Genomic DNA, 15,033 nt, shown 5'->3' with positions numbered 1-15,033 from the left:
TGCAGAATGACGTATTTCCATTCGTGAGACACTATTCTTCAGTGCAAACAGGCACCTCGGATGTGCATCTGGGCAGGGTAGTTCTGCATTCTGTTGTGGCATAGCACTTCAGGCACCGGTTATAAGCACTTGAAGGACAATTGGATACTCACTTTTTAGTTACTTGAGTTCTTTGAAACATTTTGTTCCTATCAGTAGTACACTACTTGCCCACCTTCCCCACTTCCTAGGTTTCTGGGGGCCTACCAATCAAGAAGGAACAAAAGTGGTAGCAATTTGGCAGCTCCCTTTATTCCCTCAGTGCAGAGCATGAGAAGAGCAGGGGCGCATGCGTGGACCAGATCGACACTGCTAGCGAAAAATCTCTGGTCCTGGGTGCATGGAGCACATATGCAACCCTGAAGTGCACTATACATAGGGACAACATCTCAAAGAACTCAAGTAACTACAAGGTGAGTAACCCATCCCATCCATTTTTAACTTAAACCTCACCATTCCAAGGAAGAAGCTGCTCTTCACACCTTAGAAAATCAAAGCTCTCCTGATATCCATCTAGAGATAGGAAAATGCTTCAGAGACCGAGTTAAAGAAGCCCCTGTCTCAACCCAAAGACTCTCAAAATGGATTTCTGGTTGCATTTTATTTTATTTTTCCACTCTATACGGCTAAATTCAGTGCCTTGCATAATGACAGGTTTCACGGCTGCTACTCTGAAACCTGACATTTTATTTTATGAGATTGCTAATTCCAACCCAACCTCCTAGAGCTACAGCCCATTCTACCAGATCAGTCTACAGCCCTAGTTCTGTCAAAGAATGTTTCACTTGCAGAAATCAATAAAGCCGTGTATGTACACCTGATGAATTCTGATTGATGTTTTTTTCCATCAGAATTGAAGTCTCCCTGCAAAAAATTCAGTGAGAACAAAACCTCATTTTTTCTGCTGGGGAAATGTTCCACATGAAAACATTTGACTGGCTTTAGTAGAAGCATAGGTGGGGGCTGGCCTTCCTTCCCAGTTTTCCTCATAGATGTTAGCACTGTAATGCATAATTGGGACTATTTAAATGCTATTACTAAGCAAAGAAAAATTCCTTTTTTTTTAAGGAAGGAAATTCAATGTAGAAAAAGTTAATGCAATGTTAAGGTTACACAGTGTAGAGGTGCATTGCTGTCCCTCCCCGTCAGTCTCAGAGGGAGGCCAAGCCCTCTTGCTACACACAGCTAAAAAGATAAAATGACAAAGGGATGATCAGCTGAGAATCTGATGATTAGCTCAGAATCTGACACCATCTTATGTCCTGTTTCTTTCAATAAAGAAAAAAATACGATCATTCTATTTCTAAAATTCACCTGGTATAGTCCAGAGACTAGCTTCCCTGGTCATCAGAGTATTTTAGTTTGTTCAGAATCTATTATAGTAGCATGCTGCCTGCAGATTAATAAGACACTTGTGTGTGGCTGTAGGAGTATTTTATCTGATCTAGCATTGGGTACCTCAGCTGCCTCAGTTTCCCTTCTGCCTGCAGTCTTCCACAGCTGGTAGGCTTCTCTGGTGCCTTAGGCAGCTTTATTGGCATTTTTTCCCATGGCCAAACCTCAATTTAGTATCAGTCCCTTTCAGGGGTCAAAGTTTATATGAAGTGCTATGGAAAACTTGGAGCGAGGAATGCCAGAGATAGAGATTGGCAGAAGCCAGCATTTGCACATTGATGCCAGTTACTGAAAGTGAAAGAGCAACCCATTCACCCAGATTGGTTTAATCTGAAATGCAGAAACCTGATTACATAGATCATTAATATTCTGTGATGTAACACAGCTGGTTTGATAGATTTTAATAAGCATCTTCTCAAAACCATACATCATAATTACAATTTTAGCTTGTTTACAAAGTGTATTGTCTAAATAGTATGTGGTTTGTATCCTAGGTCCTCCAGAAAGAAACAGACAACGCAAGGTCATTCTGGTGCTGCAGACACAGTAAGTGTTTTTCAGATAGTTCACTTTAGTCCACATATCTATTCAGGGGACACCATCATAGAGCCTAATCACATCAGACACACTATCAGAGACTTGTTCACCTGCACATCTACCGATGTGATATATGCCATCATGTGCCAGCAATGCCCCTCTGCTGTGTACATTAGCCAAACCAGACAGTCTCTACGCAAAAGAATAAATGGACACAAATCTGACATCAGGAATCATAACATTCAAAAACCAGTAGGAGAACACTTCAATCTCTCTGGTCACTCAATAACAGACCTAAAAGTGGCAATTCTTCAACAAAAAAACCTTCAAAAACAGACTCCAACATGAAACTGCAGAACTGAAATTAATTTGCAAACTGGACACCATCAGATTAGGCCTGAATAAAGACTGGGAGTGGGTTGGGTGATTACAAAACCTAAACCTATTTCCCCAGTACTAATTTCCCCCTACTGTTACTCACACCTTCTTGTCAACTGTCTGAAATGGATCACTCTCATTACCAATTCAAAAGTTATTTTTCCTCCCTTGGTATCCTGCTGTTAAGTGAATTATCTCGTTAGACTGACCTCACACTTGGTAAGGCAACTCCCATCCTTTCATGTATTTATACCTGCTCCTATATTTTCCACTCCATGCATCCGATGAAGTAGGTTCTAGCCCATGAAAGTTAATGCCCAGATAAATTTGTTAGTCTCTAAGGCAGGGGTGCGCAAACTTTTTGGCTCGAGGGCCACATCGGGGTTGCAAAACTTTATGGAAGGCCGGGTAGGGAAGGCTGTGCCTCCCCAAACATCCTGGACCCCACCCCCTATCTGCCCCCTCCCACTTCCCGCCCCCTGACTGCTCCCCTTAGAACGTCCGACCCATCCAACCCCCCCCCTCCTTGTCCCCTGACTGCCCCCTCCTGGGACCCCTGCCCCTAACCACCCCCCAGGATCCCACCCCATATCCAACCCCCCTGCTCCCAGTCCCCTGACTGCCCTGACCCCTATCCACACCCCCGCCCCCTGACTGCCCCCGGGACCCTACCCCCTGTCTAACCACCCCTTTCCCCTGACTGCCCTGACCCCTATCCACATCCCTGCCCCTAACCGCCCCCCGCGACCCCACCCCCTATCCAATTCCCTTGGTCTCTGTCCCCTGACTGCCCCCTTACCACGCCGCTCAGAGTGGCAAGAGCTCTCAGCCATGTCGCCACCCTGCCTGGCAAGAGTGGCGGGCCAGAGCACTGGCAGCGCAGTGCACTGAGGCTGCGGAGGAGGAGGGACAGCAGGGGAGGAGGGACAGCAGGGGAGGAGACGGGGGCCTAGCCTCCCTGGCCGGGAGCTCAAGGGCCAGGCAGGATGATCCTGTGGGCTGGATGTGGCACGCAGGCCGTAGTTTGCCCACCTCTGCTCTAAGGTGCCACAAGGACTCCTTGTTTTTGCTGATACAGACTAACATGGCTACCACGCTAAAATCTTTAATATGTGAAGAGCATATGAGCATTACTTAGTCTGGGAGGTCATCAAAACTTCTCATCATTTTTCAAATTGAAAAAAAGGAAAATGCGGATCTGAAAATAATAAAGCCAGAATATGACAGGAGGAGCACATGTATTGCAATTACTACAATTACAGTTCTCAAACCAATTCCATCTTAATCTATTATTTTAGTTCCTTGTAGCTTTCCAAAACATTCACTTTTGGGGATGAAATTTTTTAAGCTTATGGTTTGCTTTTATTTTTTGTTGATTGGTTTTTGTTTTGTTTAATTGTAAGCAAAAAAGTTATTGAGCTATTTTACAAACAAGGAGAATGGGAGTGAAATACATTTTCCTGACACAAGAAAATTCATGCAAGCTTTTTCTGAACAGTTATAGCACAGAAACATTTTGGGATAGCAAGTTGATATTTGGCAGGAAAATAGTCCTTAGGAGAAAAAGTTCTTTTTAGTGAAAATCAGCTTTGATTTGGGCATAGTATGACAGAAACTCTGGATTCATAACATTGGAACTCAGCTCAGAATCAGGCCAGTTGCCTCACTGAGTTTGCTATTTGTTCAGGGTAGGAGACCGGAAATGTTTTAAAAATAAATCAGATTATAGAATTTCTTTCTTTATTTTTAAAATTAATAGCTAGGATATACTATCAAAACTACTCTTGAGTGAATCAGAGATTCATAAATTCCAAGGCCAGATGGTACAATTGTGATCATCTAGTCTGACCTCCTGTATAACACAGAACTTCCCCCAAATAATTCCTATAGCAGATCTTGTAGAAAAATGTCTAATCTTGGTTTTAAAATTGTCAGGGATAGAAAATCGACCATGATCCTTGGTAAGTTATTCCAGTGGTCAACAGTGAGAGTAATTAAAACTTTACACCATATTTCCCATCTGAATTTGTGTTATTTCATCTTTCATCCATTGGATCATACCTTTCTGTGATCAGTTGAAGAGGCTAGTATTAAACATTTCTTTCCTGTGTAGGTACTTATAATCACCCCTAAATCTTCTCTTTGTTAAACTAAATATATCGAGCTCTTTGAGTCTATCACTATAAGACATGTTTTCTATCTTTCAGTCATTCTTGTGGCCCTTCTCTGAACCCTCTCCCATTTACCAACATCCTTCTTGACTATTGGATACAGTATTCCATCAGCAGTTGCATCAGTGCCAAATTTATCCATCCCAGGATCACATTTGCTGTTTTGTCCACAGCATCACACTAGAAGCTCATGTTTAGCTAATTATCCACCATGACCACCAAATCTTTTTCATGGATGGAGTCCCCTATTCTGTAAGAATGGCCTACATTCTTTGTTCCTAGATATATACATTTATATTTAGCCATATTAAAAATGCATATTGTTTGCTTGTGCCCCTTTTACCAAGTGGTCCAGATCATTCTGTATCAGTGACCAGTCCTCTTTGTTATTAACTATTCCCCCAATGCTTGTGTCATCTGTAAACTTTATCAGTGATGATTTTGTGTTTTCTTCCAGGTCATTAATAAAAATGTTAAATTAGAGCCAAGAACTGGTCTCTGTGGCACCCTACTAGAAACATACCCATTTGATGATTCCCCATTTACAATTACATTTTGAGACCTAATCATTATCCCGCTTTTAATCCATTTAATGTGTGCCATGTTAATTTTATATCTTTCTAGATTTTAAATCAAAATAGTCATAGTTCAGGGCAACTGCACCTGTATTTTCCCCTCATGGTCCAGCAAAGGCACCAATTGTAGGTTCCTGGCTCATCAGACGTCATCTCTATATTTCTCTCCTGACCGGAGTTTTTCTAGGCAGCACAGTTCCCTGTCTACACTGTGAGTTCCCCAGCAAGCCAGATGGCCTAAACTGGCCAGTGTCTGCACTTTGCTTTCTTCTCAGAGGCTGTGCACAGTTGTAATTGCCCACAGATCGAAGTTACCACACAGCCCTTTCTAAGCAAGCACATTTCTTCTTAAGGTGAAAACATTAAAAACACAGATTAAAATAATACAAGAATTTACACACGTGCTAAAAAGCTTACCAGATGTCACCCCACTCCAAGTCCACCCCAATGGCAGGTATCAGTCCTTCCAAACCTTCCTCCCATCCTGGGGATAAAAGGTACTGTCTGTTTGCTGGATCAGAAAGAAAGCCCTGAGTCAGTTTAAACTCAGGCAATTTATACAAAAGTCCTTTCTTTGTCTGTTGGCTTCTGGATAATCCAGTTTGAACTAATATATGCAAGCATCACCCAGGCAGGTGGTTACAATCTGAGTGAATTTACCTAATAACCTGTTGTCTCCCCACCATCCCCTCCCCCCATCACCACCACAATTCTTCTGAATTACTGGAGGATCTGTAGTTACCTCTGTCATAGAATTATTTACAATCCCTGGCCCACAACGATGCATACACTTAATACAGTAAGACCTCCCAAAGTTAGTGCAGGAAATTGCCATATCTGCTCATGTGTACCAAGTCAAATGACTTAGATGTATATTACAACAACACTATTACCTTTATCAACCTGACATCTGGTCAAAAAAGATATCAGATTAGTTTGACTGCATCTAATTTCCAAAAACCCATTTTGATTGGCATTAATTATATTGCCCTCCTTTAATTATTTTAATGGAGCACCATATCAGCCACTCCATTATCTTATCGGGGATCAATGTCAGACTGACAGGCCTATAATTACCTTGTCATCATACTTGTCATCTGATACTTGTCATCATGTTTACCATTTTTAAATATTGGCACATTAGCTTTCTTCCTGTCTTCTGGAACTTCCTCAGTGTTCTAGGACTTATTGGAAATCAACATTAACAGTTGAGCAAGCTCCTCAGCCAGCTCTTTTAAAAACTCTTGGATTAAAGTTATCCAGACCTGCTGGTTTGAAAATATCTAACTTGAGTTGCCACTATTTAACATCTTCCTGAGATACTAGTGGAGTGTAAAGAGTATTTCCTATGATATGACTCTGGCCCTTCATAACCCAGCAGAAACAAGTTCACTATGAGAAATCAGCAGAACTGTGAACTAAGTTCTGATAACACGTTGCTGGTACTTGAGAAAAGATCTCAGTTTAACATTTAGATGCCACAGGTGTTTATGGTGCTGGCAATCTGACTGAGCATGTTCAATCTAGAGTCACTGAGACTCATGCAAAGAATTAATTTAGCTTCTCTGTAATGATCTTGTCTTCCTTGAGTGCCCCTTTAGCACCTCAATCGTCCAGTGGCAGGCTTTCTGTTTCTGATGTATTTAGAAAATTTTTGTACTGTTAACTTCTGGGTCTTTTGCTAGTTGCTCTTCAAATTCTTTTTTGACCTCCCTAATTAAGAACATAAAAATGGCCATACTGGGTCAGACCAATGGTCCATCTAGTCCAGTATCCTGTCTTCTGACAGCGGCCAGTGTCAGATGTTTCAGAGGAAATGCACAGAACAGGCAATCATCAATTGATGTCCCTTGTCATCCACTCCCCGCTTCTGGCCATCAGAGGCTAAGGACACTCAGAGTATGGGGTTGCATCCTTGACCATCTTGTCTAATAGCCATTGATGGACCTATCCTCCATGAACTTATTTAGTTCTTCTTTGAACCTGGTTATACTTTTAACCTTCACAACATCTCCTGACAACAAGTTCCACTGAGCATAGGGTGGGATTCTCCCTAATGGAGCTACTTGCTGGATTGGGACCTAAGTGAACTTACACTCATTTAGTTGTAAAATTTTCAGTATAAGTACTCAAGGGTAAAAAATGTATTGCAAGATGCTACACACAGAGACAAACACACACAGTTGTAGAAAAAATGTGTAATGATCTATGACATTTGAAAACCAGTATGTGATGTGACAGATTTAAGTTACCAATCTGCCTGAGGCATCAGGTGATCAGGCTGAGGCCATAGGATGGTTAGGGGAGGAGATGACGGAGCACACCAAGTGACCTGAGTTTTAAAGCTTTATTGACAAAATAATAAAATAACATAACAGCAGAGAGTGCTGGGGGGCATTTCCCCACATCACTCAGAGGAAGAAAGAAAGCGTTAGTGCCTCAAGCCCTAACCCACTTTCATACTCACACATGTACTGCCCGAGGCTGGCCAAGCCTGGGTGTAATGTAAGAAGCAGGGGGGAAGGGTGGACAGAAGTTCTGTCCTCTGCATGGGTCATCCAGGGTCCACTGTTGATCTCCAACTTGCTACAGCTCTCGGGAGGGTTTTAATTCCTGGGTTCTTCTGGGGGCTTTTCATCCATGGACCTTTGTCCCCCTTGCTCTCTGTACCTGTCCAAACCGGCCTTCCGAGGCTTCCTTGGTTTTTCCAAAACACATTGGCTTCAGGGTCGTGAGACTGTTATATTCCCATTCGCTGACCTTTGCATTCTTACTAGTTTGCACCCCCCCTTTCAGGTCTGTTTGGTTCAGTTCTCCTTTCCCACAGGCTTTTGGCTGTTTAGCAGCAGGGAGCTTGTTTGTGTGTGCATTGGCTTTGAGTGGCAGTTTCTCCCCTTATCTTCAAGCCTAGCTGAATCGTCAAGTTAACCCGTTCCTTTCTTTCTCCCTCATTCTTCAGCCTTTTGCAACCTGAAAAGGAATCTTATACTCCACACTCACATCTTTAACCCTTCCCAAAATGCTTTGTGATGCCTGCAATAGCATTAGCAACATACAATGTGGATCTGCCTCCCCAGGGGATGCTCTGAGGGAGGGGGCCATTGGGTTGTGACAGTGAGCATTTAATGCAGTATCCAAGAGCATTCACAAAAGAGGCAGAATTAAGGTTATTTATGCAACTGGCTGAGGCTTGGAGGCATCAGTGTTTTATATTGTCATATTTATTTATTTATATCTCAAGTAATCCTGGGCTGTGTGATTATTTATATTTTAATTTTGTGATAGTTTTCTAAGGGATAAGATGGATGAATGGTGAGACTTTTATTATAAACCTAAAGAAAGAAAGAACATGTCCTGACTTGAGGGTTTAGCTGTACAACTTTAAGGTCTCTTAAGAGCTTTTTTTAAATGTTTTGGCGTAGTAATACTTATCACATGGAAACTGGTAGGTTTAGCAGATATTTCCATGTTGTACAAACTTTTGCTTCTTCAAAAATGGCTCCAAAGGTATATGGGAGCTTAGAACTCTGAATGCCAAATCCTGAATGACTATAGGCAGGATAAATGTAGCTACATAAAGTTTGCCAGTTAGATAGACTATGCTTTAATCATTGTATTGTTTTGGTGTTTTTTTGTTTTTTTTTTTAGAAGAGTGTGATGAAGAAAAGCAGTATTCGGTCTAAACATTAGAAGGGCAGCTATTTGTTTAACAGAACACATGATACGGGAAGATTGAAAAAGCAATGTTTTTCTTATCAGTTCGGCCATTGAAAGAATATGTGGAACCCTGCTGAGATAGTGGTGTGTCAAAACTCCCAGTTACGTGGGATTCATGGAGAATTACCTTTTTTGAAACTGTCAGCTTATTGTTCTTCTGTTCCACTTTATTTAAATAAATAGATTTTGTCCTTCTCTTTTTGTATTCACATAAGTGTCTCCTCAGGACTTCATAGAATCTCATCCTGTTTCTAAGCTGGTCCTGTCCTCTATATCCCTAGGACGTATCCCTAGAACTCTCTATCTCTAGAAAGCTGAAACTTAGCTGTTCTTTGAGTGTATGCACATGTCTATTCCACTGTATATGTGTACAAACCTCATGAACAGTTGTCAGAGAATTCCTTCCCTCACTAGTACCCACTGGGGGACTTGAGCATCCTCTGTTGCCATACACCACTGCAGGCTGGTATACGTGTGTGGAGAAGCCCCCAACCTCCCTCAGTCTCTTCTTACCACCAGTGATGGTTGTGGAAGCAATCTCAAACTTGTTATGATAAGTGCTTCCCTAACACCTTTGTGCGTGTGTGTGTGTGTGCCTACCAAATTCACATGCATGAAAAATGCATCATGGACCATGAAATCTCCACAGTGAAATATGCTGAGAAAGGGCAGAGCTGGAGGCGCCCCAGCTGGGGCTTCTACCATGCACTGGACTCCTGCTGCTAGTCCTGGCAGGGCTGGGGAAGGGCTACACTTCTTCTTCTCCTGCAAGGGCCACGCCCAGAGCCAGATCAGATCCCCCTCCAGGAACCTTCCCTGGCTACAGGAAGCTCAGCACTCCCATCCTGCTTCCTTTCCCCATTGCTCCTGAGCTGCAGGGAGAAGGCTCACTACATAGGAAGCAATCACGGAGCTGGCCCTCCCTGGCTCTGGACCCAGAACTTGGGGCTTAAAGGAGCATTGGAATGGCTGGGGGGGGGGAACACAAGCCCCCTCCTGACCATAGGGCCCTGGGCAGTTGCCCACTTGTAAGGCCAGCCCTGCACCCCCAAAAAAGTGATGACCCTCCCATACCTTGCAACCCTCACATCTGCGCTATTTGCTCCTCTCCGGTTGCCCAGCTCTAAGGCAGTGCTTGTCAGCAGCAGCACAGAAATAAGCATGACTCTCTACAATAGCCTTGCGACCCCACCCCACAACCCTCTTTTGGGTTGGCACCCCATGGTTATAACACCATGAAATTTCAGATGTAAATATCTGAAACTGTGAAATTGACCAAAATAGACCTTGAATTTGGTAATGTTATAAACTTGTCTAAACTAAAATCTAGCACTTAAAATGTTAGTTTAAAGTGCTAGATTTTAGTTTAGACAAGTTTTTATCTTTCAGTACCAGGCTTCATGCCTGGCCAGCTTAAAATCTTTGGAAGAATCCCACATCAGTGACAAACGACACATTTGTAAAATATTTAAGCTCCATTCAATGAAAGAAAGTGGTGAGACTCAAGTGTTTACTCGTGGAAGCAGCACTTTAGCCTCCATTGGACTCATCTCACAGGGAGAGTGCTCCAAATACATCAGCGTTGGTATGGAGTGACCCACCAGAGATGTCTGCAGCTCCTCGGTCCCTTTTGCTGGTGCTGAAGAAGAGGCATAGGCCCTCCTCAAGTTAGGTACCTTGCTTGGGTATGTCAGTACCGAAGCCAAGCAGGTGCAGAGACTCTACAAGATATTGAGGTGAGAGTCTCTTCCTAGAGCACTCTTCAGCTAAGAAGAAGGGAACCCTATCTCTGGAGCTTGTGCCAGGTCTGTCAAGGGCATCCCCTGAAAAATCGCTGTGGTACAGCCATCAGTCATTGCCACTCTTAGCCACCCCAGAGGCATATGCAGTCACAAGGGATCTGCTTATCCGCCCGGTACCAGTATCCCAGGCAACGTAGGAAGGCTTACAGTCGGTTCTGAAACCTGCAGCTCCTACCTCACCACAGGAACCCGTGGTACCGTTGCCTTCCAAGCTTATGCAAAGGCCAGTGCAGTTGAAAGGGAAGCCTCTGAAGATATCCCTGGCACCATCATCCCCAGGTTCAGGTTACCTGTCCACAGTTCCAACTGGTTCTGCCCCCCAGCTGTCATTCATTTGATTCTTCTTCTTCAGACTTTGAAATGTACTTGTCTGTATCTTGTCTGAAATGCACTTGTCTGGTCTTATCAGAGTTGATGGGACTGCCATTACAATTTTGCTCTCTGCTCCACCTATCTATAAAGGTAGCATTTTTAGTTGCCATTGCCATTACCCTGACCAAAAGGTCAGGTGAGTTAAGCGTCCTAGTGTCTTGGCTGAAATTTCTCACCAAAGTAGTCTCTAATTTTCATTTTAACCAGGCAATCTGTGAATGTTCTTTTTTGTAATCTCATGGGCAGACTACCCGGTCACAGGGGCCAACTGCCTCTTGAATTCCTTTCTATCACTGATGCAGAGGGATTGAAATGGCTAGCAGTGTCCTTACTCTAGCACACTTGCATAGTTAGTGTTTTGATCAATTTGTATATAATTAACTTTAGAATAGTTTTTAATGTAGGTTATTTGGTGGGGGGTTGGGCAGGGATTGATGCATTTGTATTTTTGATAGTAGTAGGTTTAATTTTGGATAATCCTTCAGTCCTTTTTTGTTGTCCTGGTTTAAGTCTTCCAGAATAAAACAAAAGTCTCACAATTCCTGAAGTGATTATCCACAGAGATGTCACACTGGGTGTCTCCCATGTCTCCCATGCTCACAAGATTGGATTCTTTTTGAATAGAAGTATTTGTTGGGGCCTCATCTGCACCTTGGAAGTCCTCACAACCATCATAGCTGGGAGTATAACAGGCAGGACAATCTTAACTGCCATTCAATTTCTGCTGTTCAGTACCTTCCTATCACCCTTGGCAGTGACAGGGAACCCTGTGGTGTCTGCATCTCTTGCACCTATAGAGAGAGTTAATTTTCAGCTATTTCCTTAGGTAAGCTTATTTACACCATTGTTGTTTTAAAGTACTTAGTTATTCCATAGTATTGATAGGTTTTCTTGCCCCACCCCCACCCCTTGTAAAGGGGTTAGACTCCCCTATACACAAAATGGCCAAAGTTAAATCACTAGGATTCAAGATGTGCCTGTACTGTGATGCAGAAATGCCAATAAACGATGGGTACTGTTGTATTAATTTAGATGGAATATATTGGCTAAAGGTTTTAACATAACCCAGTCACTGTCCAACATTAAATGGTGTTAAAAAACAGTTTGGGGTTTGGTATACAGAGACCTCAGCCTGCTTAGTAATATAGCAAACCCACAAATAAAATCCCCGTTTTATTAAAGATAAAGAAAAGAAGGAAAACTACTTAAAGCATTTGAAATGTTAAGCATTAAATAAGATGTTCATTTTAACAATGTCCCTTATTCCCTTTCCATTTAGCTGGAGAGAGTTTTTAAAGGGGAAATAACCTTCTTTTTTGACAGTCTCTTTGATAATAACTTGTTGGGGTACCATTATAATTAACTGACAACCAAGGCTCCAAAACCAAAGCACCTAAAATCTGTAACAAGAAAAATGGTGGTAAGACTTGGCCATACAAAAGTATAAAGTTTTTGGACTTTGAGTAAAATAAAAATCCCCTGACAAATTTGGGGTTGCAGAGGATGAGAAATGTTGACATTAAAGAATCATAGTGTGCTCTCCAAAATCCTGCTTCGAATAAATTAAGGGGGAGGATAATATACAAATACTGAACTATAACACTAAAATGAAGGATTGCTAATGATAAACTTTGTTAGTTATATTTTTAATAAATCATAATTATGGATAATGACTAAGTAGAAATAAGGCTTTGCCTGGTATTAATGTATTTTGTTAGTTTCCTTCGATACAACTTGCTGACTTAGTTAAAATGGTAATGCTGGTAAGATAAGTTGTGTTGTGTTGGAAGATGTAAACAAGAAGTACAAACATGCAATGATAAATTTAAAACAACCTTTTTCTTGGAAACTTAGAAACAAGGTGACCCAGATCAATGTTATCCAGCAACTGCAAATTCAGCAGAAAAAATATGGACAATAGATAACTAAAGCTTGGAGGAAAGTTGGGCAATGGAGAATGTGAAAATAGATAAAAATCCAAGAAAAAAAAATCAGCCCAAAACTGGAGAAACGCTGGACCAGAAAGTGGAGAATGAGGCTGAAAATTATAGCAGAGGATCATTACCAAGCAGGTCATGGAGACCTTATTAATGGCCTTACTCTTCTGATAGACGTTTGAGATTTCGTTCTTGGAAGACTTAAAGACACTCATGAGAGAGCTCCTTGAAGCTCATCTCACTGGTCATCCATGCCATCCCTACGCTGGCCTTGTAGGACAGCCTGGGAAGTCTCTCAATTGACAAAGATGGATTTGACTATCCATTCCAGACACAGACCTCCTCCACCTCTGTCTCTTTTGGAGGATCCATTGCTTCCATGGGTCTCACAATAACTGGACAATCCTGAGCGGGCTTCTGGTTCAGCCTGAAGACCTAAGCCCACCTCAAGTTCTATCTCAAGAGGAATTACTGCCTCCTCCCAGTCTGTAATAATCATGATGTGGCCCTTGTTCCAGAATTCTCAATACCACTCCCAGATTATTTTAAAAACTTACTTTAGGACCAGGCAGAGTAGCAGTGCCTATTAACTAGGCTGTATTAGATCCTGCCATACTGTGGCAGACTCCCGCCAATCTGATAATGCCAACGAGAAGAACTGACAAATGCTATTGGGTCCCCCCTAAGGGTTCTGAGTAGTTCTATTTGCATCCCACCCAGACATCCCAGCAGTCACGGCCGTGAACAAATGATAGCACCAGGAATACTTCCACACCACACCAAAACAAAGAGACAGAGAAGCTAGATTTATTTGGCAGAAAAGTGTACTCTACTTGAGTCTACAAAAGTGCATATCTACCCACCAAGCACTTCTAACTATGATGACATCATCTTGGAATCAATTAGTAAAATTGTGGATAAGCTCCAGCAGTATGCGAAGGATAAATTTAAGGCTCTGATGTCTGAAGGGCATCTTGTGACTATATCTACTCTTCAGGCCACTTTGGACTCCACAGATTCTGCAGCTGGAGTAATGGCTGCAGAAGTCATTTTGGCTCCAGAACTCTGGCATACCTACATGGCACTCAGGGATGCAACCCAGACCAGTAAGGGATCACCACCTGCTCTGTAACACTGGGTGCCTCTGTGCTGTATAGCTTTGGTCCAGAGCCCTGAAATCAAAAGCATATTCACAGCACAAGAGCCTGATCTGGGCTTCCTTGCAGGGTGACACCCACATCCTCCCAGTTCCAAGTGCTCCCAAAACATTTTTCTTTGCAGTGCTCAGCCCTCCCCCCTTACTGTAGCACCCACAAAACATTATGAAGTTCACTGCTCCTTCAAAAAAAAAAAAAAGGACAGCACACAGCAACTTATTAACTTAACTAGGGTTAACAAATACTCAACGTCAGTCAAAGCCCTGTGTTGGTTTATGGTAAAAGTAAAACAAGTTTATTAACCAAAGGACATAGATGTAAGGGATACCTAATAGAAATAACAGGGATAGAAATGGTTGCAAACAAACAAAAGTAAGAAAACATTTAAGACTTCAATCTAACTTAAACTAGAGTCCTTTGTTTAAAGAGGTATTTCTACCAGTCTTTCTTCCAGTTCTTTTGCTTTTTGTTTTTTTGGCCAGGAGGCTTCACAGAGCGTAGTGCTTGGGGTCTTTGTCTCCTCAGGTGCAGGATAGCTCAGAGGTGTTCTCCCCCTCTCTTTATAGTCCAGTGAACCTTGGAAATGTATTCTTCTGAAGGGTCTTCCAGCTAAAGTTTTTTCCCTGCTGGTGGAGATGCCATGCTGTAGACTCCAGGCTGATTCCCCCACTCCCCTAGTAATTTTTACAACGCAAATGATCTTCCTGAAACCTCCATTGCACATAGTCTTTTGGGCACACCAGGCATAATTTACGTAGGAGACACACACAAGCAGGCAGAACCATATTCCTTTGCCTATGGTGGTGTGATTTGTATGCTGCCTGCTACACATTTAAAGAACATAATTTTTAGAACATAAACTGTCAAATAGGCCTAAACGGGGTAATGTCCCTTGGATACCAGGTGGGTCAAGGTACTATCAACCCACTATAGGCTAAGCTAAATGCTATCCA

The 15,033-nt window shown here is 42.4% G+C and overlaps 1 protein-coding gene across 2 annotated transcripts in view; it reads left to right on the top strand.

The window, feature by feature from the left end:
• Nucleotides 1-9,008, top strand: part of LOC119849331 (disintegrin and metalloproteinase domain-containing protein 20-like) — a 168,947-nt gene extending 159,939 nt beyond the window's left edge. For both annotated transcript variants that reach the window (XR_006277529.1, XM_043504015.1), the window contains 2 exons: nucleotides 1,929-1,980; nucleotides 8,744-9,008. Coding sequence is in view for 1 of the 2 variants with exons in the window: in XM_043504015.1 (XP_043359950.1) it covers nucleotides 1,929-1,980; nucleotides 8,744-8,785 (94 nt within the window). In the remaining variant the exon portion in view is untranslated. The remainder of the gene's footprint in view (nucleotides 1-1,928; nucleotides 1,981-8,743) is intronic.
• The last annotated feature ends 6,025 nt before the right edge of the window (nucleotides 9,009-15,033 follow it).

Source organism: Dermochelys coriacea, chromosome 1 (assembly GCF_009764565.3).
Source record: "Dermochelys coriacea isolate rDerCor1 chromosome 1, rDerCor1.pri.v4, whole genome shotgun sequence".
In the NCBI taxonomy this organism is placed as follows: Eukaryota; Metazoa; Chordata; order Testudines; family Dermochelyidae; genus Dermochelys; species Dermochelys coriacea.
This window is presented reverse-complemented; position numbering and strand designations above follow the sequence as displayed.